The sequence below is a fragment of the Coenobita brevimanus genome, chromosome 29 (genome assembly GCF_032717465.1).
Source record: "Coenobita brevimanus isolate Jiangsu-jjx chromosome 29, ASM3271746v2, whole genome shotgun sequence".
NCBI classification, from domain to species: Eukaryota; Metazoa; Arthropoda; class Malacostraca; order Decapoda; family Coenobitidae; genus Coenobita; species Coenobita brevimanus.
Window position 1 is genome coordinate 42670812 of NC_136982.1, and position 25951 is coordinate 42696762.

Consider the following 25951-nt stretch of genomic DNA (forward strand, 5'->3'; position numbering starts at 1 on the left):
ACACGTACACATACTGCCGCAACACGTCACACGTCACACCAAGCACCACACCCTCTATTCCGTGTATTAGTACTGAGTATGAGTAGCTAGTAATGAGGAGACTGATAGCATAGCATATACCAGGTGTACACCCAAGTACATACATATACCACTAAAGCCTGAAAGTACTCCAATACCTGAATGAAGTGGTGTGGAGTACCTGGAGTGGGATTAGCTGAGCATATGTCTCCTTTACTCCACAGAGGTGGGGAGGGGACATGGGACTGCATTCTCAGTGGCTTTGAAGATACCCTAACTCCTCTTCTTTTGCGATTTAATCCTCACATGACACGTTAATATCATGTATGTTGTTGATAGAATGTATGTATATATTAAAATGATATAAACAGCATGGAAAAGAAAATTAAGGTGAAGAATGGAAAGAAAATCGCTATGGGAGAAGTGTTACGAAGCCTAGAGAGAGAGAGAGAGAGAGAGAGAGAGTCTTGAAGAATTGTGGAAAAATACTCATCTTAGTTGTGACTATACCTAAGGAGAGTCCAAGATGGCCCGAAAACTCTCTCTCTCTCTCTCTCTCTCTCTCTCTCTCTCTCTCTCTCACACACACACACACACACACACACACACACACTGGCAATCGATGGTGTGTATGTAAGCAGGGAGGGTGAATGTGACAGGTGGCGGATGCAGTGATTAGCGGGATATTTACCATACATATTTACTGCCATTTATCACCAATACATACATACATACATTCATACACACACATACATACACATACATACATACACACGTACACGTCTTAATCAACTTTACACATACACACAATGAGAGACATTACATACACACATCATACATATAACACACATTAATAGAAGACTTAACTCACACATGGACAAGCATAGATAGATAGTTGGAGAGATAGATAGATAAATAGATAGATAGATGAAATTCTTTACTACCGTTTACTGTGCATTTGCCATCATACACGAGTACATGCAGTACATTAACTCAGTACTGACTAAAACGACCGTGTGTGGGTTTTTGCTGGGAGGGCACATTGCGTACCTCCCTCCGCCTACTGGCTCACCGTCACCAGGCTCATTACCTGCAAATTTCGGAGATGTGTGGCAAGGTGGAGGGCTGCTGTACCTCAGGGAAAGGGCCATCTAGTCAATGCTCAGAGTCAGACATAAAAATAAGCATAAGTAAAGAGTTATAAATACAAAAATCTAGACAATAAACACCTCAGGGCACATTCAATAGCTCCTTAACACCTTTTCCTTACCGATTTATTTTTAAGGTGAATTCCGATAGATAGAGAGAAATTGGCAGACAGATAGATAGGGATGGAGGGATGGTGAGATAGATGGAGATGGATGCATAGATAGACAGACAGACAGACAGGTGACTGATTCCGACTTCTCACGTCAGGGATTCCTACTTTTCGGGTGTCGGCTGTTGTCTCAGGTGAACAATCCCGAGAAGAGGTGAAAAAATCCGACTTTATATTTTTAAGGATTACGATTATGACGTTAAGAATACCGACTGTTGACGTATACCTCCTTCCTTCCTTCCTTCCCTCCCTCCCTCCCTCCCTCCTTCCCGCCTTCCTTCCTTCCATCTCTCTACCTACTTCCTTCCTCTACCTACCTACTTCCTTCCTTCCTTTCTTCCATCTGTGTACCTACTTCCTTCCTCTACCTACCTACTTCCTTCCTTCCTTCCATCTGTCTACCTACTTCCTTCTTTCCTTCCATCGGTCTACATACTTCCTTCCCTCCATCTCTCTGTCTACCTACCCACTTCCTTCCTTCCTTCCATCTCTCTGTCTGCCTACCTACTTCCTTCCTCCCTTCCATGTGTCTACCTACCTTCTTCCTTCTTTCCTCCTATCCATCTGTCTACCTACCTACCTACTTCCTTCCTTCCTCCCTTCCATCTGTCTGCCTACCTTCTTCCTTCCTTCCTTTCGCCTGTCTGCCTCCTATCTCAGACACGTCTTCCCCATTACCTAAATATCTCTGACACAACAAGGAGGCCCAGCGTAGGGTGAGTTAGATGAGGAACGAGTTAGGGTGAGTTAGATGAGGAACGAGTTAGGGTGAGTTTGATGAGGAACGAGTTAGATGAGGCATGAGTTAGGGTGAATAAGAAGGAACGAGTTAGATGAGGCATGAGTTAAGATGAATAAGAAAAACTAAGGTGAAGACCAAGTGAATGGAGACGCCAGGCAGACCCCGATATCCCACAAGGTGTTGAGGCAACACTACACCAGCGGCCTTGAAGGACCATAAGGCCTGTTGCTGCTGGCCTTCCTCCAGTCCTTTCGGTGTAGACGCCCAGCCCGAAGGCCGAGGCGCGATGACCTGAGGTGAGGTCAGCAAATAGACCCCAGCCCGAGGGCTGAGGCGAGGTGAGCTGAGGTGAAGTCAGCAAATAGACCCCAGCCCGAGGGCTGAGGCGCGATGACCTGAGGTGAGGTCAGCAAATAGACCCCAGCCCGAGGGCTGAGGCGAGGTGAGCTGAGGTGAAGTCAGCAAATAGACCCCAGCCCGAGGGCTGAGGCGAGGTGAGCTGAGGTGAAGTCAGCAAATAGACCGCAGCCCGAGGGCTGAGGCGAGTAGAGCTGAGGTGAGGTCAGCAAAATAGACCCCAGCCCGAGGGCTGAGGCGAGGTGAGCTGAGGTGAGGTCAGCAAAATAGACCCCAGCCCGAGGGCTGAGGCGAGGTGAGCTGAGGTGAGGTCAGCAATTAGACCCCAGCCCGAGGGCTGAGGCGAGGTGAGCTGAGGTGAGGTCAGCAATTAGACCCCAGCCCGAGGGCTGAGGCGAGGTGAGCTGAGGTGAGGTCAGCCAAAAGACCCCAGCCCGAGGGCTGAGGCGAGGTGAGCTGAGGTGAGGTCAGCCAAAAGACCCCAGCCCGAGGGCTGAGGCGAGGTGAGCTGAGGTGAGGTCAGCCAAAAGACCCCAGCCCGAGGGCTGAGGCGAGGTGAGCTGAGGTGAGGTCAGCCAAAAGACCCCAGCCCGAGGGCTGAGGCGAGGTGAGCTGAGGTGAGGTCAGCCAAAAGACCCCAGCCCGAGGGCTGAGGCGAGGTGAGCTGAGGTGAGGTCAGCCAAAAGACCCCAGCCCGAGGGCTGAGGCGAGGTGTACCTTGTCCTGGGTGTGAGGTGGACAGTCACTTCACACAGTGTGCCGTCTCTCGGGCACGCATCTGAGGGGCATTCTGGCGGCCACTCTGGGTTTGGTCACGTGGATCCGACCCGTGCACGGCCTCCAGAACACCACCAGGCACCCGAGGATGACCAGGTAAGTGCACAGTGTCCCCAGGACGAGCTGCATGCCCAGGCTCGGCACTGGCAGGGATGGGGTGGACGCCACACACCGCGAGTACCGATAATGCTGGACGGCGGCCCTGAAAGGCACCGCGTCAAGCCAGCGCGGCGGGAGGCCGCACCTGTCAATGGGGGTGTACCTGGCTCGCAGGTATGGGCCCAGCAGGGGCACCCCAGCCAGCAGGCCAAGGGTGGGTCCGACCCCTGCCGTGGCCGCCTCCATGGCTGCCCAGCTGCCCCTCGCCATCAACAGGCCGGCCAGCGTGCTGCAGCTGGCCACCAGCAACAGGCTGAGGCCAACCGTCAGAGCCACCAACACCATCAGCCCCACCTTTGTCCTCAGGCGGGTCTGTGTGGCCGCGGCGGCGGTGATGGCGGTGGTGGTCATGGGCTGGTCGGCGCTCATAATGATTCTTTTTGAACGAATTTTGGGAACCTTTAGACAATCCTAAATATTACGAAAAGATAATGGCTGAGGCGATGGAGTGATACTGACAAGATGAAGAGACACGGATGCTTTCCCTCCCCCCATCCCCCCCCCTCTCGCTCTCTCTCTCTCTCTTCATTTATAGGCTATAGATGTAAATATAGCGTGTATCCATCTTGAACCCTGAGGTATAACAAGAGATTAACACTGAAATATGGTGCTAGTCACGAAGAAGTGCTAAGGAAAGGATGCATAGCCGCAGTATTGCCTCACTGCCACTGAACTACGGGAAATAACCTACAAAAGGACGATAATCGCGTCTAATGCTCATCAGAAACGTGAACCCAGTGGACTGCAGGCTGAAGTTGCCCTCCTCCATTCCACCTTCCGGGGAATAGGGAAGTAACTGAGGGACCTTCATATAACCAGGCAGTACACCCGCCCTGTCAAATCGGTGCCACCACATGAAGGAGTCCCTCACCATCATCACAAATCCCCTTCATTAACCTCTTCGCTACTCAAGGCACTGCAAGACAGGGCTGCCTTCACGGGGTGGCATCGATGTAACTGGGCAGCTCCACTACCCGGTCATACAAACATCCCTCAGCCTCCTCCCTATCCCCCTAAAGGAGAATGGTGGACTGCAGGAGACGAGAAACCTCAGCCTGCAGTCCACAGGGCTCACGTCCAGATGAACCTGGGGCTGCAACTACTATTACTAGGCTGCTATTACTACTGCTGTTAGTACTATTATCACCACGCCTACTACTACATCTACTACTACTACTACGACTACCACTATTATTACTACTGCTGCTGCTAGAGTGGATATAGGAAAGGAGTGACGCTGAAATAAGAAATGAATATTTTGAGATCAAGAAGCGCGTAAAGAGACAGGTGAAGAGGAAAAAGGAGGTAAATGATGATCTAGGAAGAAAAATGAATGCAAATTACACCGAAAATACGAAGTTATTCTGAAAAGAGGAGCGGAAATGTAGAAGTGACTGTGGAAAGAAATGTGAAAGCGTGAAGGATGTAAGTGGTAGATTATTAACCCAATGGAATAAAGTAAGGACCAGATGGAAAGAATATTTTGAAAGTCTGAGGAATGGGAATGGAGAGAGCAAAGCGACTGTTAACATGATTGGTTTTGGGGGTGTACAGAGAAGGAATGCAGCGCCAGGAAACGTGACACTCGCACAGGTGAAGAACGCTGTGAAACGTCTGAAAAATGGGAAAGCAGCTGGGGTTGATGAGGTGTATGCAGAGACGATCAAGTGTAGTGGAGAGAGCGGAATGAGGTGTTGTTGGAGATATGTAAGAAGGCATGGATGAGTGAACCTGTGCCAGCAGAGTGGAAAAAGGCAGTGGTTGTACCCCTGTATAAAAATAAAGGTGAGTGAAGTGAGTGCAAGAATTATCGTGGCATAAGTCTATTGAGTGTGGTAGGGAAAATATATGGAAGAATTGCTATAAAGAAGGTATGAGAGATTTCAGAAGTCCTAATGAGTGATGAACTAGGTGGCTTTACGAGTGGCAGGGGATGTGTGGATCAAATATTTGCAATAAGACAGATAGTGGAGAAGGCTGTGAGAAGGACTATAAGGTGTTTATGACATTTATGGATCTGGAAAAAGCATACGAAAGTAGACAGAAACGGATTGTGGAAGGTTTTGCGCATGTACGGTGTAGTGGTAAGCTGCTAGGTGCCGTCAAGAGTTTTTATGATGGTGGTGAGGCATGTGTAAGGGTTAATAGGCATCTATGTGATTGGTTCACGATCAATGAAGGAGTGCGACAAGGTTGTGTGGTGTTCTCATGCTTGTTCAATATACACATGGATGGGGTGATGAGAGAAGTAAAAACACGAGTAATGAAGAGGAGCATGGCGTTGGTAATGAATGGTGATGGATGGAATATCTCAAACTTGCTGTAAGCTGATGATGCAGTGCTACTTGCAAATACCGGACAAGAGCTTGGTAGACTAGTGCATAGTTTTGTAGATGTCTGTGAGTGTCGTGCCTTGAAAGGAAATGCAGAAAAGAGTAAAGTGATGGTTATTGAAAGAGCAGGTGACTCCCAGTGTGGTGTTACAGTGAATGGAGAGAGAGACTGGAACTGGTGAAAGAGTTCAAATATCTGGGTACAGTGATAGAAAAGAGAGGAAAATGAGAAAAAGAAGTGGAATTAGAATGACACAAGGAAGGAAAATAGATGGTGCTGTGAAGGCCTTGATAAGAATCAGAGGCTTGAGTGTTGCAGTTGCACGAGGTTTACATGAAGGAGTGTTAGTGCCAACTTTAACATATGGATGTGAGACTATGGTGTGGCATGAAAATGAAAATTCAAGAGTAAGAGCAGTGGAGATGGGACTGCTGAGGGATGTATGTGGAGTACAGAGACTGGATAGGATACGGAATAATGCGATTCGCGAAAGATGTGGAGTGAGGAAATCGGTGGACACCAGAATCGAAGAGAGTGTCCTGAGATGGTATGGTCACGTGGAGAGAATGGATAACAACAGAGTGGTGAAAAAGCTATATCTCAGCGACTTTGAAGGAGGGAGGAGGCGAGGCAGACCAAGGAGAAGGTGGAGAGATATGGTGGATGAGTGTGTGAGGAAGAGAGGTTTGGAAGTCGGTGAGGCTAGGGAACTGACAAGAGACCGAGCTGGCTGGATGAATTTTGTGCGATGCGTATAACCAGGGATTTGGCACCCCTTTTTAACGTGACAGCGTTCAGATTGACTCTATCAGATAGGTATATGTGAAGCTACAGAACGCGGTGAAATATTTATGGCCTATCTGATGAAGCCAGGATTCCGTGGGCTTGAAAGATGAGTGGATGATGATGATAATGATTATTAGTATTATTATTGCTACTATTATTATTATTATTATTATTATTATTATTATTATTATTGTTGTTATTATATTATTATTATTATTATTATTATTATTGTTATTATTATTATTATTATTATTATTATTATTGTTATTATTACTATTATTATTATTATTATTATTATTATTGTTATTATTACTATTATTATTATTATTATTATTATTATTATTGTTAATATTAATAATACTATTTTATTATTTTTATTATTATTATTATTATTATTATTATTATTATTATTATTATTATTATTATGGAGTCTGGCAATAGATAGATAGATTATTATTATTATTTTTATTATTATTATTAATATTATTATTATTATTATTATTAATGATGATGATGATGATGAAAACACACACACACACACACACACACACACACACACACACACACACACACAAGCACGCCCCGCTCCCAGGATTATAAAATATTAGAGATCGATTCTGCGCCGCCACTAACACCGGGTTACGCAGTGGATATTACGCGCTATTTTCCGGGTGACAGTACGGGTCATACATCAGTCGTTCAGTGAAGGATTATAGCCCCTGTGGATCAATAAAAAGACGTATTGAGGTAGTTTTGCCCTTAAGAAATACAGGCTTCGTGGTGGCAGTGGTAATGATTGGTTATTTATCTATCTACCTGCCTGTCTATCTATTCATTTATACGGTACATGATGAAGCTTCCTGTTAGGTTTGGCATAGACTATTTTTTTATACAAGGAAGAAGGAACCAAAGGCCAGGAGCCCGTAAATTGTTCTCTCCAAGAAAAACACAAAAATAAGATAAGAGAGAGCCAAATTCAGGAGCCAAATTCAAGACTGAAAGAATATCCAGGTAACAGGTAAGTAGACAGGAAGAAATAGCTGGATAGATAGAAAAATATACACGTTATTATGACTAGAGGGAGAAGGGGACAGAGGCGAGGTAGGATTCTGAACGGCTGGAGGTCCTGTCGTTTAGGCGTATTTTCATTTGATGTAGTAATAAGAGAATGTAAGGATAGGAGAGGAAACAAGGAGGAATGTCAAGAGAGGAAGAAGCATAAAGGGAGAGAAGGAAAGGGAGGAGGAAGGGAAGGAAGGATAATTGAGTAGTGACTTGAATTTCGATGGAAGACTGGCAGTGGCTGGAAAATAAGTACTGCTGGGTGGGAAATTAATGAAGGACATAGAGAAGAGACTAAAAGTACAGGAAATAAAATAAAAAAGGAAATACTACATGAACGTAAAGAGGATAAAGGTAGAGAGAAGAATGATAAAGGAAGAGGGAAAGAGACAAAGAGGGAAGTGAGGGAGAGAAGTACTGTTAAAGAATGGCTGGAAAATAAGTACCTTAGAAGAAAACGCAAATGCAACACAGTAGAAGAATGAAAGAATGGGAGACAGGACATGGAAGGGGGAGGAGAGGAAAGGTGGAGAAGGAGAGAGAAAAGGGAGAGAGAAAGGGAGAGAAGGGGGGAGGCGGAGGAGAGGAGGGAAAGCCGTGACAGTTTAAGGTGGAGTGATGCGCCGGTCAATAGATCACCCAGGCCTGCCAACACACCCGCGCTCCCACCCTTTGTTTACATCTCGCCTTCCCCTCCATTATGCTCCTTTGTTTCTGGATTTCACTGCTGTTTTTTTGCTACATCTGGGGGTTTTATCCATCAATTTTCAGTTATTCATTCACCAGTGTCTATGTAGGAATATTATGTTTCTTGTATCATGGTAAAAACTGGAATTTCAGAAAGTCAACATTTTCTTTCTCGCTATATCTCTCACTTTCCCCTCCAATATGGCCCTTTGTTTCCTGATTCCACTGCAGTTTTCTTTATATATGGGATTTTAACTATGAATTTCTACTTAGGAATATTATGCTTCTTAAATTATGGAAAGATTTGGAATTTAAGGCTATCGCTACCCACGTTTTCACTATGCTTACCTCTCATTTTTCAATCCATAATTATTTCTGGGATTTCAGTGTGTTTGATCTGTTTGCGGGAATTACATATGTTTTTAAATAAATGGATATTCTTCTTCCTGAGTGTGAGAGATTTTGAAATTTGTGGATGGTGTTATTATCACTCCTTTTTTTTTCTTTTTTTTCTTCCCTCTCCCCTTCCAGCCATATTAAATCATTGTATTTTTTTTGGAATGACTTTCATATATTTTAAGAGGTTTATGCATGTGTTTTCTACTTTCACGATTGGAACAACTCTAGTATCATACTAAAGCTAAGACATGACGATTTTGTTCAGCTGAGAGCGAGTACAAAAGCCAGAGTGTTAATGCCACCAGCAACGCCCTCATGGTTGGAAGAACTCTAGCATTTTACTCTAGCTACAGCCCGACGATTATACTATACTCCTTTTACTCTAACTTGGCTTAAATTTGCCACGTCTCAAACTTGAATAATGAGTTGCAATAGAAGATTAACACTAGAATATGTTGCTAGTCATGAAGTGCTATGGAAAGGAGGTTGAGTCGTAGCACTGTATCGCTGAGCTACGTGAAATAATCTACAAAAGGCCGAAAATCTGGGCCAAGTTAAGGTGAAAGAACTGTAGACTGAAAGCAAAGGTAATATTTTGGAAGGGTTAGAGATGGATAATATTTCTGGGTGGATGTGGAAGGAAGGTAACTCTTGCGTAAGGATAAAATGGAGTCGCCTGGTGGAGCGTGGAGAGACACAACATGGCGGAAGGATGCGAGGGCGGGAGAGGGGGGCGGAGTTCCCCTACGTGCGCGCCCTCTCCCTCTCTCCCTCGCTCTCTCATCTTCCACCGCCTCTTCTCCCCTCTTAATGCTCTCTCTCTCTCTCTCTCTCTCTCTCTCTCTTATCACTTCATGTTCTCCCCTCTCCCTCTCTCATCTCCCCGTCTCCTCTTCCTCTTTCCTTCACACTTCCCCTTCTACTTCCTCCTCCTCTTTCCCTTTTACTCTCCCTTTCCTCTTCTTCCTCCTCCTCCTCTCTTCTTTCCTCCTTCTCCTCTTCTCTTCACCCTCCCTTTTCTTTCCTCCTAAACCTTTTCCTTTATTTCCTACCTTTCTTCCCCTTCCTTCACCCTCCTTCCTTTTCTATTAATGTCTTCGTTTTCTTTCTCTTCTTGTGTCCTTCCATTTACTACCCCTTTCTTCCTCCTCCTCAGCCGTTTCCTTCTTTTACCAATTTCTTCCACTTCCTCCTTTCCTGCATCCTCCCTTCTCTTCCTTTCAACTCCTCTTCCTCTCCCTCATCTCTTCTCCCATTCACACCCCATCCTCTCTTCTCTTCACCTCTTCTTTCCCCTCCCCTCTTCCTATTTTTCCCCTCCCTTCATTATCCCATTTCCTTCCTTCACAGCTTTTATCTTCCTCCTCCTCCTCCTCCTCCTCCTTATCTCTCTCCTCCTTCGTTACTTCTTCCTCCTTCCTTTAACCTGTCCTTTTGTCTTCCTTTACCATTTCTTCTCCTTCCTCGTCCCTACTTTTCCCTCACCAAATTCTTCTCCTCTGTTTTTTCCTCTTCATCATCACCGCCTTTCTTCCCTCCCCTCCCCTTCATCGTTCCCCCTTCACCCTTTCAGTCTCTCCTCCTCTACCTCTCTCCCCTTCCTTCATTTTGTCCCTTCTCCTCTTAAATTGCTCCCTTTGCACCTACTTCCTCTTCCTTCCTTCACCCGTTTCACCTCCTCCCTCTTTCACCTCTTCTCTTCCCATCATCCCCCCTTCTCCTTGCACGTCTGCCTCCTCCTCCTCCTCTCTCTTCCTTCCCCCACATCCTTTCTTTTCTTCATTCACCTTTCCTCCTCTCCTGCCCTTCCTTCACCCTTTCTCCACATCATTCACCTTTCCTCCTCCTGTCTCACTTTCCTTCACCTTTTCCTCCTCTCCTTCCCATCCCTCACCCTTTCCCCCTCTCCTTCCCTTTCTTCACCCTCTCTCTCCCGTCCCCCACATCCTTTCTCCTCATCATTCACCTTTCCCTCCTCCCAGCGTCTCCCTTTCCTTCACCCTTCTCTCCTTCCCTTCCTTCACCCTTCCCTCCGGCTCACACACACACACACAGTGAAATATGAAGCACGGCGAGAAAATGCGACAATTTCTCAGTCGGTCTGGCGAGAGGTAATCCGACAGGCAGAAGACAGAACAGAGAGACCCAGACCTGCCCCGTCACCCACACCCACACCCGCATCCACAAAGAAAATTACGATAAGCGACCCTCCGCGGATTGTTTTGGCGGGAATTGTCTTTGTCTCTGGCGCGGTCTGTAGTTGCGATGCTCATTTTGCCTCAGTTTCTTAGTTTTCTTGTTGTTTTGATCATGATCTGTTTTGATATGGCTGCGTTTGTGGGGATGACGGTACTGAGAAGCGATCTTAGTCTTAATTTAAGACTGAGAGGCTATGTGAATACGTCTCAAGGCCCGAATTCTCGAAGGTTTAAGGTGGCTCCGTAACGCCTTTTCATTATCGATTTATTTTTCCATATGGCACAGTGAGTAATCCCTGGTATGCAAATTTACGGAGTTTACATCGACACTTAAACCATATAAATAGCAGGAGCTAGAATATCAACGGGTAAACCGGAGAATGAATAGCCAGGGAGAAGGTGCTACGCTACCCACTCAGCTGACGAGTATGCGAGGTTCCGAGTCACCCTAAAGAGTTGAAAATAGCCACGATAGACCCGGGACTACCGCCCTTGGAGCCCCGGGACGCAAGGGTGAGAGAGGGAGAGAGAGAGGAGGAGAATCGAAGGGAGAGATTATTGGTTTTGTGACCCGTTTGAAAGACGATGAATCAGACAAACAATCGCGCTTCGTAAGGCGGCGGGAATCATGAATCACGTCCCGAGAGGCGCCTGATTCGAAATACCGACACCCGACAGCTATGGTTTTTGTTTATCTTTATTTCCTCTTGATGATTTTTTGAACTTTATTCCCTCTTCCTCTTGTTTTATTTTACTTTGTTTAATAATGCCGACCCCGAAAGACCATTGTTTTTCCTTTATTTCCTCTTCTTCTTTGTTTTATCCTCTTGTTTTATTTTCCTTGAGGTGTTTGTTTACTACCCACACCGACGACAAGTGTCTTTATTTTCCTCGTCTCTCTTCTTCCTCCTCTTGTTTTATTTTGCTTTGTTTGAGGCATTTGCTTAAGAAAACACCGACGCCAAGTGTTTTATTGTTTTTAGCTCTTCTGCCTCGTGTTTTATTTTTATTTATTCATTTATTTATTCTGTGTTTGGTTGGCATATGCGTGTTTGTGGCCCAATATCGATGTTTTATGGAGGGATGGTAACTTTATTATCATTATTATTATTATTATCATTATTATTATTACTACTACTACTACTATTATTATTATTATGGTATTTTTTTAGTATATGGTCCCTCTCAGTAAGTTTTTAAAGAGTACAGAAATTAGGCAAAAACTTACGCTATACCGATTTCCATTTTCATTCCAGGGCTCATACCTCCTGCTGGTGTGGTAATTCCTGGTATATCCCGGTATTAATGAGGACCCAGACCCTTTTGCCGGGCCACAGTCGCTAAGGATTTGGTGTTACGTACGCTGATTTCTTTGTCTTCCGATCCATTCATCATATTTCGAGAGGCGAGTGATTTTAATACCACCCCTCCCCCCTCCTGGCACCTGGTTTTCCCCTCCCTCCCTGGTGCACTGGTGTTGATGTGGTATTTTTGGTATTTCCTGGGTATTTTTGAGGTATTAGAGCGAAGAGGTGGAGTGTTATAGCTGATGGATTTTTGTTCTCATTTCCCGGTGTTGATTCATGTTAGTCTCCCCTCAAAAAAAAAAAAAGAAGGAAACAAAGGCTTATCGTGATGCGGGGTGGTGATGCAAGCGCCGTCAGATCACCGCCTTAGAGAGAGAGAGAGAGAGAGAGATCGTCGTAAGCTTTGACTCTCAGGCTCCTATTCTTCTTCCAGATCTTAGTAACGAGCAAAATATCATCTTAAGTTTATTGTGAAAGACTCATTTACTTCTTAAGAACATTACAAGAAAAATACCTTAAATCTTACTATGAGTCTCAGCTTCTTGTCCTTCCCAGAGATCTTAGCTACGAAAAAAAGGAATATCATCCTAAGTTTCATCGTAAATGTTGTCCTTCTTATGGATCTTAACTACAAGAATATCACCTTAATTTTCACTACACTTCAGCTCCTGGGCCTTAAAGATCTTAGTTAAGCGAGGAAAATATCTTACGCGAGAAAAATATCATCTTTAAGGTATACGGTGACTCTCAGCTTTGGCCCCGCGACAGGTGAGTGGCCAATCCTCCGGCAGGTGTGTCTGGTTAATTAGGGACGCGTGTAGGTGATGCTGTTGACAATGATAACAACCTCAGGGCCCACGTAAGGAACCACCCATCCTAACTACCCTCCCGTTGTTGTGATTGGCTGGGAGTGTGATGGATGGTTAGGTGTCAATGGCCTAATTACCTGAAGGTGATTAGGGACAGGTGTGGGGTGGAGATTAAATACAAGCATGGAAAAGGAAAGGCGTGAACAGCTGACCTATTCATTTTCCATAATTATATAAAACTGACGATTGTTTTCCCGCCTAAGAGAGTTCCCAGCAAGAAAAAATTTAGGAACAACCTCTATCAACTAAGATAAAAACCTAATATATCTTTTATTTTAATCTGTATACATGCGCCAGACGATTTTACTCAGCTGAGGGTGAAGGAGTTAACAGGGAATGCGTACAGAAGCAAAGGGGCTTGAGGAGAGGACGACCAAGAACGGGGTTTAAGAATGAGATAAGAGGGGACAAGATGGAAGGCTGCTTGGATTGGTAAGATGGAGTGGGGATGATCAGGATGAAGGATGGATGATGGATGGATGGATGAAGGATGGATGAAGGGTGGATGAAAGAGGGATGAAGGATGAATGAAGGATGGATGAAGGATGAATAAATGATGGATGAATGATGAATAAAGGATGAATGACTGATGGACGAAGGATGAAAGAGAGGGATGAAGGATAGGTGAACCGTAGGATGAGGTGTCTGGCATAACTCAGAAGGGATTACTCGAGGTACATATGGCGTGGATAGGGAGTGGGCGACTACGTGCGTGTAGGCGGAAGAAGGATCGTTTTTTAGATAGATAGCAAAACTAAGAATATGACCTTGGGCGTGAGAGGTAGAGAAGAGCTGACCTGGAAGTAAGGGAAATTAGGTCAGTCTCCCTAACACCAGTATCTCTCTTACCTGTCTCGACCTAATACAACGCAATTCGAGGTCACTTGGTCATTAGTGGGTAGTTAGGCGATATATGATTATCTTTTGACCCTGGTTTGAGAGGTTGTAAAGGAACTATTGATATAAAAATTCAACCTATTTCATTCCTCTTACCTCTACTCTGTTCACTTTAACTGGGACTTAAACTGCCATCCCTCCACCTTCAGTACTGAGGTATGTGAGAAAAGATTAGCACTGAAGTAAGGTGCTGGTCACGAAGAAGTGCTAAGGGAAGGATGTAGAGCCGTAGCATTATCTTATTCTGCCTCTGAGCCACCGAAAAAAAAAAAAAAAATAACATGACCAACCCCCCCCCAAGTCAAAATGAACGATATATATGTTAAAAATAATTTCCTTAAGTATTGATACGGTTTCCGAAATTCGAAAAAAAAAAAGAATGTAGATCAAGGGCTCATTTGAACGTGAACCCAGTCGACTGCAGGTTCGAATTGCCGTTCTGTAGTCAGCCATTGTCCTTTTGAGAGATAGGGAGAGAGATGAGGAACGTTTGTATAACTGGCTGGTGGAGATGAACGTTTGTGTAACTCTCTCTCTCTCTCTCTCTCTCTCTCTCTCTCTCTCTCATGTCAGATTCGTATCAGTATATTCCACCAAGTCATGGGCGGGGGGGGGTACAATACTGCCCCCACCCCCCTCCAAACACACACACACACACACACACACACACACACACACACACACACACACACACACACAATACATAAACACACATGCATATAGAAACAAACAACCAAGCACACACACACACACACACACACACACACACACACACACACACACACACACACACACACACACACACACACACACACACACACACACACACACACACACGAACATACATAAACACACTTACATATTGAAGCAAACAACCACACACACACACACACACACACACACACACACACACACACACACACACACACACACACACACACACACACACACACACACACACACACACACACACACACACCTGTCATGACGGTATTTGTTCACGTGTGTGTGTTGTCTTGCAGCAGACGGTGTGGGTAGATAGACAGATAGATAGATAGATAGATAAAGAGATAGACAGACAGACAGACAGATAGATAGATAGATAGACAGATAGATATTAAGACTGATTATGAATAGACAGATAGATAGACTGACTCCCTGGCAGATAGATACATAGATAGATACATGCATAGACAGACAGACAGACAAACGGACACCAGGTGAGAATTAAATGTCAAGAAACACACCTGCATTGAGTCTATTTACTTACCTGTGTTGTGTGGCGGCAGCTGGGCAGGTATATCTATCTGTCTATCTATCTGTCTGTCTATCTGTCTCTGTTTATCTATCTAATCTGTCTATTTGCTCATCCTTCTATCCATCTATCCATCCATCTTTCTATCTATCTATCTATCTGCCTGTCTATCTATTCATCCATCCATCCATCCATCTATCTACCTATCTATCTATCTATCTATATATCTATCTATCCATCCATCCATCCGTCTATCTATCTATCTATCTATCTATCCATCCATCCGTCTATCTATCTATCTATCTATCTATCCATCTATATGTCTATCTACGTATCCATCTATCTATCTATCGGTCTATCTGTATCTATCGGGTTGCATATCGCTCCTATCGGCTTCAATATATCCTCTACCGGCTGTAATATCATCTTTATCGGCTACAGTATCGTCTTTATCGGCTACATTATCGTCTTTATCGGCTACATTATCGTCTTTATCGGCTGTAATATCGTCTTTATCGGCTGTAATATCGTCTTTATCGGCTGTAATATCGTCTTTATCGGCTGCAGTATCGTCTTTATCGGCTGCAGTATCGTCTTTATCGGCTGTAATATCGTCTTTATCGGCTGTAATATCGTCTTTATCGGCTGTGGTATCGTCTTTATCGGCTGTGGTATCGTCTTTATCGGCTGTAATATCGTCTTTATCGGCTGTAATATCGTCTTTATCGGCTGTAATATCGTCTTTATCGGCTGTAATATCGTCTTTATCGGCTGTAATATCGTCTTTATCGGCTGTAATATCGTCTTTATCGGCTGTAATATCGTCTTTATCGTTTATCGGGTTGAATTATCGTCGAAGTGAGATGCAAAAAATATCTCTAAGTATTGTCTGTCTGTCTGTCTGTCTGTCTGTCTGTCTCTCTCTTTGAAATACATGACATGAATGGTTGAGAGAGAGAGAGAGAGAGAGAGAGAGAGAGAGAGAGAGAGAGAGAGAGAGAGAGAGAGAGAGAGAGAGAAGGTGTTTTGTTTGATAGATATACTGATGGATGGCCACCTAGATAGATAGATATACAAATAGATAGACATACACATACTCGTACATGCAGATAGATAAAAAAGACAGATAGATAGACAGATAGAAAGATAGATGGATGGATGAATGGACGGATAGATACATACAGACAGACATATATAGATAGATAGATAAATAATAGATTGAAAGATAGATAGATAGATAGATAGATAGATTGACTGATAACGGGAAGTGGGGAGGAAAGGGAGGTAAGAGGGGAGGAATGGGCACAAGAGGGGAGGAGAGGGTAGAGGAAGGGGAGACAAGGAAGGAAAAAGAGAGAAGAGGGAAGAGGTGGGGAGGAAGGAGCAGAGGGAAGGGTGAGGGGAAGGGGAGGGATTGGAGGTAGAGAGGGAAGGAACAGAGGGAGGGTGAGGGAGGGGAAGGAGGGAGGGGAAGGAGGGAGGGGAAGGGAAAGGTGAAGGTAGAGAGCAAGTGGAGAAGGGATGGAGAGAGAGAGAGAGAGAGAGAGAGAGAGAGAGAGAGAGAGGGGGGGGGAGCTGAAGGAAAAGGAGGGTGGAGGGGGAGGAGGGAGGGAAGGGGAAAGTTGGAGGAAGTGGAGGAAAAGGGTGGAGGGAAAGAGAATGTGGAGGAAAGAGTAACGGGAGAAGGAGGGAAGGGGTAGGGGAGGGGAAGGGGGAGGGAGAGGGGGGAAGGGAGAGGGAATGGAAATGAAAGGGAAGGAGAAGGAAAGGGTGGAGGGAAAGAAGATGTGGAGGAGTAAAGGGAAAGGAAAGGGTAGGGGGATGGGGATGGGGAGGGGGAGGGGGAGGGGAGGGGAGGGGGAGGGGAGGGGAATGACTTGCATCCCCTCATTGTCTTGTGAGGAGCCGGTAAGACACAACGGGGAGTGGAATGTGTGATAAGAAGGGGAGGGGAGGGGAGGGGGGAAAAGGGTGAGGGGAGGGGGGAGGGGAGGGGAGGGAAGGGGAAGAGAGTGAGGGGAGATAAAGCAAATAATGAATAATGATGAAGATGTACAGTCGCAGGCAAAAATTTCGTCTCACTTCCTTACGATAAAAAATAAAAGAGTGAACAATAATTTCTGGAACACAGGTAAGAGATCTTCGTAACTTAAGAACATTTTCAAGATATTTGCGTACGATTTTTTTTTATTATTCGTGTAAAAAGGGTGGATCGATATTTTTGCCAGCGACTGTACAAAAAATATCTACACTCCTTTCATCTTAACGTGGCCCAGATTTTCGTCCTTTTGCGGCTTTTTTCACGTAGCTCAGTGGCAGAAAGAGGCGATATTACCGTTCTGCAGCCTTGGCACTTCTTCGTGACTAGCATAATATTCTAGTGTTAGTCTACTGTTAAAACGCAGGACTCAAGATGGAGAGATGGCTTTTTTACGCCAGCTAAAGTGAACAGGGTATAGTTGGGGAACGAGAGAGAGAGAGAGAGAGAGAGAGAGAGAGAGAGAGAGAGATGAGAAAAAAAGAACAGGACACACTACGTTGATTGGATGGGTCTCTCTCTCTCTCTCTCTCTCTCTCTCTCTCTCTCTCTCTCTCTCTCTCAACACCATGGCAGTAGGTGGAAAGAGAGAGAGAGAGAGAGAGAGAAAGGTGATAGGAATCTACCTGTCAGTTCAGCACCTCAATTTGGTCTTGGATTATCTGTAAAGCATGAAGGAAGGAAGGAAAGAAGGAAGGAGGGAAGGCAGGAAGGAAGGAAGGAGGGAAGGAAGGAAGAAGGAAGGAAGGAAGGAGGGAAGGAAGGAAGGAAGAAGGAAGGTAGGAAGGACGAGCGGATGGAAGAAAGGAATGAGAGGAAGAATGAAGGAAGGAAGGAAGGACGGACGGAAGGAGGGAAAGAAGGAAGGAAGGACGGAAGGAGGGAAAGAAGGAAGGAAAGAAGGAAGGAGGGAAGGAAGGAAGGAAATAAAGACGAAGGGACGAGCTGATGGAAGAAAGAAATGAAAGAAAGAAAGAATGAAGGAAGGAAGACAGGAAGGATGGAAGGAAGGAAAGAAAGGAGAAAGGAAGGAAGGAAGGAAGGAAGGAAGGAAGAAAAGAAGGAAGTTGTATATCCAGGTGAAGAAAATAAAATGTCATCGTACTGAAGGGGTAACAATAATTCTATCTTTGTCTGTCTGTCTGTCTGCCATTTATCTATTTATCTATCACCTGTCTATCTATCTATAATCTATCCATCAGTTTATCACATATGTCCATCATGTCTATCCATCTTTTCAACTGTCTGTCTATTTATGTATCTATCAATTTATCTATCTATCTAGCTGTCACCCGGCTCTCTATCATTCTCGTCAGTCTATCTATCTATAATCTATCAGTCTATTATCACAGGCAATGGACAGATGGATAAAATTTACTATCTATCCATTTATCTATTATTTTTCGTCAATTATCTCTATCTATCCTCTTATCATTTCTTATCTATCAGGTGCGTAGGGGACCGGGGCTAGGCCAAACACTCTATATAATAAAAGCTAAGGGGAACGTGCACCCAATTACAACCACCCCTCGGACCCAAACCCCCCGTGGGCGTCATTTAAGTAAAGCGCCTGGATCCACTAAACCACCAGGAGCCCAAAATTTCCCGTGGTCAAAAATCCCTTTACACTCGAGGTTTTGAAAATACTGAAGTGAGAATTCCAGCCCGGCCAATTTACCCCTTCACCTCGAGGACTCCATTTGGTAATATTTCCTGCTCTCAGACGGTTTTCCTCAGCTCTGGAATCCCCCCCCCACTCCTCCCTATCCCCGGAAAGGAGGAAGGAAGGAAGGAAGAAGACCAAGAAGCGGAGGGAAGGAAGAGAGAGAGAGAGAGAGAGAGAGAGCGAGAGAGAGAGAGAGAGAGAGACCATCATCACTACATCTTCTCTGATTGCACCGAATGCTCCTAAGCAGTCTTCAAAATATCCCAAACCCAAGCAATCTACATGCAAAGAGTCCATAAAGGCGGACACACAACAAAACGCACCCTGACCGAGTATTTCCCGCCACTGCATCAAAATAAACGGGTAAATCAGTGAATAAACGAGTAAATACGAGCTAAAAATAACCCGAATGAATTAAATAGGCAAGATACTCAAAATACCGATGGATTTAAACCGATAAATCCACAATAACGACGAAAAACGCAAAGGGATTCGGGATTATTTTTATGGGTAGCATTATTCGGCTCGACACGTTGTACCGAGCATTAAGGGCTGAAGCTTATTCAAATTTACAAGCCATAAAATTAAAGGATCAGTGTAGTGTTCATGCCCAGTAACTTGCCCAACTTAAATTCAACTTGTCCGCTGCAAGGAGCTAGGCGGGAAAGGGTGGGTAAGGCTGCTTCAAAATATTGGAACTTTGTGACAATATTTTCGCCTTTTTAGGGTATATGGCGAGCTATGCTTACGTCTAGCAGTGGTATAAATATTTCTGAAGGACGGGAGATGCGGTAAAGTGTCCTAAGTAGGCGGAAATAAGACGAAAACGGGGATAAAATGCCGGAATTGATGGCAACTCTCAGGCTCTCTCTCTCCGTCAGGTTGCCACACACTGCCGGGACGCGCAAATGGCCAGCCCCGACGAGCGATAGATTTGATAAGAGCGACCCCGGGAAAAGATATAATCGCGGCATCATTATTTAAACTGTCCGGTGCATTTTGGTTTTGACAAGAGAAAGGGCGGGAATTGTTCTGTCCCTTCCCACCTCCTCTGCTCCTCCCTGCCTCCTCCCTCCTTCCCTCCCTCCTCCTTTCTTCCCTCCCTCCTCCCTCCTTCCCTCCCTCCTCCATCTCATTGTTGTCCTATATACTCCCTCCATCGTGTTCTTTAATTGACAGGAAAAAGAATTGAGTGTTTGGGTTGCTTGGTGTTCGAGAGAGAGAGAGAGAGAGAGAGAGAGAGAGAGAGAGAGAGAGAGAGAGTTATTTTTTCGTACTCACTTTCTTACGGGCTTCTTTTTTTTTTTTTTTTTCTACTCTCTCTCTCTCTCTCTCCCTTTAGTACTCTGGCAAAGGATGTGAGTTTGCTTTCTTTTGTACTCTCTCTCTCTCTCTCTCTCTCTCTCCTCACAGACTTTCCCCGCTCTTTTTACGTCCTACTATAGCTTATTATTTAACCTCCCTCCTATTTCGACGATTTTTAGGCCTCGTACTGAAAGGGTTAAGGACGATTTCTTCCAACCCCTTCAGCCCGTGGACGCCTGCTGAATAAAATCGCCTGACGGTAATAAATAAACAAATAATGAAAGAATTAAGCTAGCCGGTTCATCGTCCCGTCATACTGCATCACTGACAAAAGTTTGGTCTAAATCCATCAAGGGGTTCAGGAGATATCGCGCCCACAAGGATAACCTAAGATGACCCCATATGACCTTGACCTTTGACCCCTTGACCTAGTTGACCTAATCAGTTCATCGTCCCTTCATACTGTATCACTGACAAAAGTTTGGTCTAAATCCGTCGAGGTGTTCAGGAGAAATCGCGCTCACAGCTGTTACGGACGCACGGATTCACACACGCACGGACACACGGACGGACTGACGGACCAACCAGAGAGAGAGAGAGAGAGGGAGGGAGGGAGAGAAAGGATTGTGATGGAAGGCAGGAAAAGTGTTCACCTCATTTACCTTACCTGATTTACCTGGCTCACCTGATGTAATGATCTCACGTGGTTCCTGATGAACTAAGAAAACTGATATTTATTTATTTATTCATTTATTTACTTATTTATTTATTTTTACTGTAACTTGGCCAAAAATTATCCCTTCTCTATTTTGATTTTCGAGGTGTAGCAAGAGATTAACACTGTAATATGGTGCTAGTCACGAAGAAGTGCTATGGATAGGATGTAGTGGGGTGTTATTCTGTCGTACGTGAAATAAGCTGCAAAAGGACGAAAATCTGAGCGAGGTGAGGGTAAAAGGAGTATAGTAATTAATTCACCTTAGAGGTATACAGGTAATTAGTCAGGCAGCACACACCTTACCCACTGATGAAGCAAGATGGCTGATTGAAGAGCTCCAGGTAGCAGACTAATGCTGAGTGTGCTGAGTGCTGACTGACTGGTACGTAATGCTGACTCCTGCTGACTCACCTGGTATAGTCAGCCTTGCAATACACATTACACATTTATGATGCAAGATGGCTGACTACTGACTTACATATACTTGCTGACTTCTAAATCATATATCCGTGCTGCTGACTGACACTGCTGACTACTGCTGACTCACCTGGTATAGTCAGTCTCGCAATACGCATTATACTCCCTGATGAAGCAAGATGGCTGACTGCTGACTTACATACACTTGCTGCTGACTGACTACTGCTGACTGACACTGCTGACTACTGCTGACTCACCTGGTATAGTCAGTTTTGCAGTACACATTATGCTCCCTGATGAAGCAAGATGGCTGCCTGTCCAGTGCCAGCTGACACACGCAGCATCTGAGGCAGGTCTGGTGCCACGATCTAGAGTTGACCCTCAGCAGGAACCGGTCCGCGATGACGTCACGGCACCCCTGGCACACCTCACCCCCGTAGCCCTGGGACGCGACCACCGACAGCCCTACAGTGCCATCCCGCGTAGGCGACACCCGCTCTCGCTGTGGGGGAGGGGAGGAGGTGACTGATAAAGGATTAGACTTGAAATGGCGAGTTTGTGTGAGGATGGAAACTTAAGGTGTGTGTGTGTGTGTGTGTGTGTGTGTGTGTGTGTGTGTGTGTGTGTGTGTGTGTGTGTGTGTGTGTGTGTGTGTGTGTGTGTGTCTAGTTTCAAAATATGGTTAGAAAATAATTGGGAAGTTAAAAATAAATGATGTCTAGAAAATATTTGCTCCAGATATAAAAAAGAAAATAGGTAATGCTTAGATAGTCTTGGTGAGGCTGGTAAAGATTTTCTCCATATCTATTTCAGCACCATCACCACCACTACCACCACCACCACCACCATCCCCCTTCCCCTCCTCCACCACCACCACCACCATCACCACCACCACCTTTACCTTTCCCTGTCGCTAGCTTTATCTTATGGGGTGGAGAGCAAGATAAACTCTACGGTGTGTGAATGCCATGGGTGGAGATAAGATAAACTCTACGGTGTGTGAATGCCATGGGTGGAGATAAGATAAACTCTACGGTGTGTGAATGCCATGGGTGGAGATAAGATAAACTCTACGGTGTGTGAATGCCATGTTTCCCTGATAAGATGATTCTGATGGTGAGGAGGGACGCCTTCGTGTGGTGGCACCGATATAACCGGGCAGCTCCATTGCCTGGCTACACAAACGCCTCTCAAGTGCGTCCCTATTCTCAGACGGAAGGATGGATTACCGCATGGGGATGGCAATTGAAGAGGAAACTGGGTTCACGTTTCAGTTAGGGTTACAACAACAACAACGACAGCTACTACTACTACTACTACTACTACTACTACCACTACTACTACTACTACTACTACTACTACTACTGCCACCACCACTGCTACTAATACCTCTCCCCTCCCCATTCACTCCCTTATCCGTCTTCCCCTCCCACTTCTCTCCTCCTCTCCTCTCTTCCCATCCCTCCTCTCTCCCCTCCCCACTCGCTGTCTTCCCTTCCCCCCCTCTCTTCCCTCCTCTCCCTCTCCTCCCTCTGCCCCCCTGGGTGACACGCGGGGGAGAAGCACCCCACCGCGTTTATTACTGTAATCATCACCCCACCATTGTCTCTCCCCGCCCCCCTACCTGCCTGCCCTCAGCCGTGTGGGGGTGAGGGAGGGGAGAGGTGAGGGGGTCAGGGAGGGCGGGAGGAAGATGGAAGGGGGAGAGATGGAGGGAGGAAGGTGGGAGGGGGATAGATGGGGAGGAAGATGGGAAGGGGAGAGATGGGGGAGGAAGATGAGGGGGAGAGATGGGGGGAGGAAGATGGGAGGGAGAGAGATGAGGGAGGATGATGGGAGGGGGAAAGATGGGGAGGATTTTTATCTGAGAGGCGGTTATGGTTTATTGCTCACGAAATGCTACTCAGGGGAGAGGGAGGCTGGTCACTCTTGTCTCAAATATCGGGACAGCAGCCTAGCCCAGGGTCCCTACGCTCCCGATGGTGTAAAAAAAAAAAGGGATGGTATGATGGCTGGATGAAGATGGTGTGGTGTAGCTAAGTGGTGTGGTGGTGTAGTGGTGTGGTATGAGGGTGATGTGGCTGTGGTGTGGTATGAAGGTGGTGTGGCTGTGGTGTGGTATGAAGGTGGTGTGGCTGTGGTGTGGTATGATGGTGGTGTGGCGTAGCTGGTGGTATGACAGTATGATAATGAAGCTTAGTGGTATGGTAGGTTCAGATGGTGTAGTGGTGTAGCCTTGTGGTATGATGGTATTATGGTGAAGTCTAGGGGTATGGCGATGCTGTGGTGTTCTCTCGTGGTGTGTAGTGGTGTGGTATGGTGGTGGTGTGGTGGTGTGGTGTGGTGTGGTGGTGTAGTGGGGGGTGTTAGGGACAGCGGTAGGGGAGCCCCAGGGGGTGTGGTGTTAATTGTTTTCTATTTGTCAGAGAGAGAGAGAGAGAGAGAGAGAGAGAGAGGATCTGGGGGAGGGAAGGAAGGAGGGAGAAGAGCTGAAAGGGGGACAGAGGAATGGAGAGGGACGGGGAGAGGGAAGGGGGGAGGGGGAGGAGAAGGGGGGAGGGGGAGAGGTAGGAAAGGCCTCCCACTGGTTGATCGATGCAATATAACAGTTCTCTCTCTCTCTCTCTCTCTCTCTCTCTCTCTCTCTCTCTCTCTCTCTCTCACCAAACTGAACTCTAATTTTAATTTGATTTTCCGCCTGGTAAAGAGGGGAAAGGGACCAGATTCTCTCTCTCTCTCTCTCTCTCTCTCTCTCTCTCTCATTTCCAATCCTATTTATTTTATTTCAAGAACCATTTTTCTTCTCAACTCCCTCCCTCCTCTTTTCCTCCTCCTCCTCTTCCTCTTTTCTTCCTCTCACCCTCAGTTTCCCCTTCCTCCTCCTCCTCTTCCTCCTCCTTCTTCTTCTTCTCCTCCTCCTCCTCCCTTCCTTCTTCTTTTCCTCCTTTTCTTCCTCCTCCTCCTCCTCCTCCTCCATTTCTTTTTCATTTAATCTTTTCCCTCTCCTTATTCTTCTCCTACCATCTTCCCTCCGTCTCTCCCTCTTCCTCCCTCCCTTCACTCCTCTTCCTCCCCCCCTTTCTCTCCCCCTCCCCTTCTGCTTTCACAATTTAATCCTATTTTCCCCCATTTTCCTCCCCTTTCTCTCTCTCTCTCTCTCTCTCCCCAACTCGTCTCTTTCCCCCTGACTTCCAGAACCTCTCTCTCTCTCTCTCTCTCTCTCTCTCTCTCTCTCTCTCTCTCTCTCTCTCTCTCTCATTGTGTTTATCTATTTATCCATATATGTATGTATATATGTATGTATGTATGTATGTATCTATCTATCTGCCTGCCTACCTGTCTGTCTACTTATCTATCCAAATATCTATCTGTCTATGTATGCATCTTTCTATCTATCTGTCTATCCGTGTGTCTGTCTACATACATACACACATACATACATTTATCTATCCATCTATCTATCTATTTACCTCTGTATGTCATTCTTTTCAAATAAAATCATTTATTTATTTATTTTCTCTCCTTTACCCCCATCAATTTCACAGACCTGCTTGCCATAGATTTATTTTATTTTATTATTTTCATTTATTTATTTATTTTTTGCATAAATAAAAAATAATCCCAAACCTACTACCCCCATAATATAACTGGAAATGTAACTGGAAATATAACTGGAAATGTAACTGGAAATATAACTGGAAATATAACTGGAAATGTAATTAGAAATGTAACTGGAAATATATCTGGAAATGAAGCTGGAAATGTAACTGGAAATATAACTGGAAATGTAACTGGAAATATAACTGGAAATGTAACTGGAAATATACCTGGAAATGTTACTGGAAATATAACTGGAAATGTAACTGGAAAATAACTGGAAATATAACTGGAAATGTAACTGGAAATATAACTGGAATGTAACTGGAATTATAACTGGAAACGTTACTGGAAATATAACTGGAAATATAACTGGAAATGTAACTGGAAATGAAACTGGAAATGTAACTGGAAATATATCTGGAAATGTAACTGGAAATATGACTGGAAATATAACTGGAAATATAACTAGAAATATAACTGGAAATGTAACTGGAAATATAACTGGAAATATAACTGGAAATATAACTGGAAATGTAACTGCAAATATAACTGGAAATATATCTGGAAATATAACTGGAAGTATAACTGGAAATATAACTGGAAATGTAACTGGAAAAATAACTGGAAATGTAACTGGAAATGTAACTGGAAATATAACTGGAAATATAACTGGAAATATATCTGGTAATATAACTGGAAATATAACTGGAAATGTAGCTGGAAATGTAACTGGAAATATAACTGGAAATATAACTGGAAATGTAACTGGAAATATAGCTGGAAATATAACTGGAAATACAACTGGAAATGTAACTGGAAATGAAACTGGAAATATATCTGGAAATATAACTGGAAATATATCTGGAAATATAGCTGGAAATATAACTAGAAATATAACTAGAAATATAACTGGAAATATAACGGGAAATGGAACTGGGAATATAATTGGAAATGTAACTGGAAATATAACTGGAAATGTAACTGGAAATATATCTGGAAATATAACAGGAAATGTAACTGGAAAAATAACTGGAAATGTAAC

The 25951-nt window shown here is 44.8% G+C and overlaps 1 protein-coding gene across 1 annotated transcript in view; it reads right to left on the reverse strand.

Annotated features, from left to right (window-relative positions):
- LOC145395032 (uncharacterized) overlaps nucleotides 1–25951 on the reverse strand; it is a 92704-nt gene that overhangs the window by 5438 nt on the left and 61315 nt on the right. The window contains exon 4 of the mRNA XM_080268777.1: nucleotides 21567–21811. Within this exon, the coding sequence (XP_080124903.1) occupies nucleotides 21567–21811 (245 nt within the window). The remainder of the gene's footprint in view (nucleotides 1–21566; nucleotides 21812–25951) is intronic.